Source organism: Antrostomus carolinensis, unplaced genomic scaffold (assembly GCF_000700745.2).
Source record: "Antrostomus carolinensis isolate BGI_N321 unplaced genomic scaffold, ASM70074v2 scaffold36889, whole genome shotgun sequence".
Lineage (NCBI taxonomy): Eukaryota > Metazoa > Chordata > Aves > Caprimulgiformes > Caprimulgidae > Antrostomus > Antrostomus carolinensis.
The window spans coordinates 1,377-1,631 of NW_010341225.1; the positions used below are offsets into that span (position 1 = coordinate 1,377).

Here is a 255-nt window from a genome sequence, read left to right on the forward strand (position 1 = left end):
GAGATCCCTCGCTGACCCGGGACCTCTGCCCACAGGTCTGCGGGAAATCCTTCAACCGCATGTACAACCTGCTGGGCCACATGCACCTGCACGCGGGGAGCAAGCCCTTCAAGTGTCCCTACTGCTCCAGCAAGTTCAACTTGAAGGGCAACCTCAGCCGGCACATGAAGGTCAAGCACGGGGTGATGGACATCAGCCTGGACAGCCAAGGTGGGTGCAGGCTGCAGCCGGTTCCCCGCGCTGCCTAACGCGGGC

At 62.7% G+C, this 255-nt stretch overlaps 1 protein-coding gene across 1 annotated transcript in view; it reads left to right on the plus strand.

Annotated features, from left to right (window-relative positions):
- Positions 1-255, plus strand: part of LOC104531527 (zinc finger protein 710-like) — a 1,537-nt gene that overhangs the window by 693 nt on the left and 589 nt on the right. The window contains exon 2 of the mRNA XM_010176427.2: positions 36-210. Within this exon, the coding sequence (XP_010174729.2) occupies positions 36-210 (175 nt within the window). The remainder of the gene's footprint in view (positions 1-35; positions 211-255) is intronic.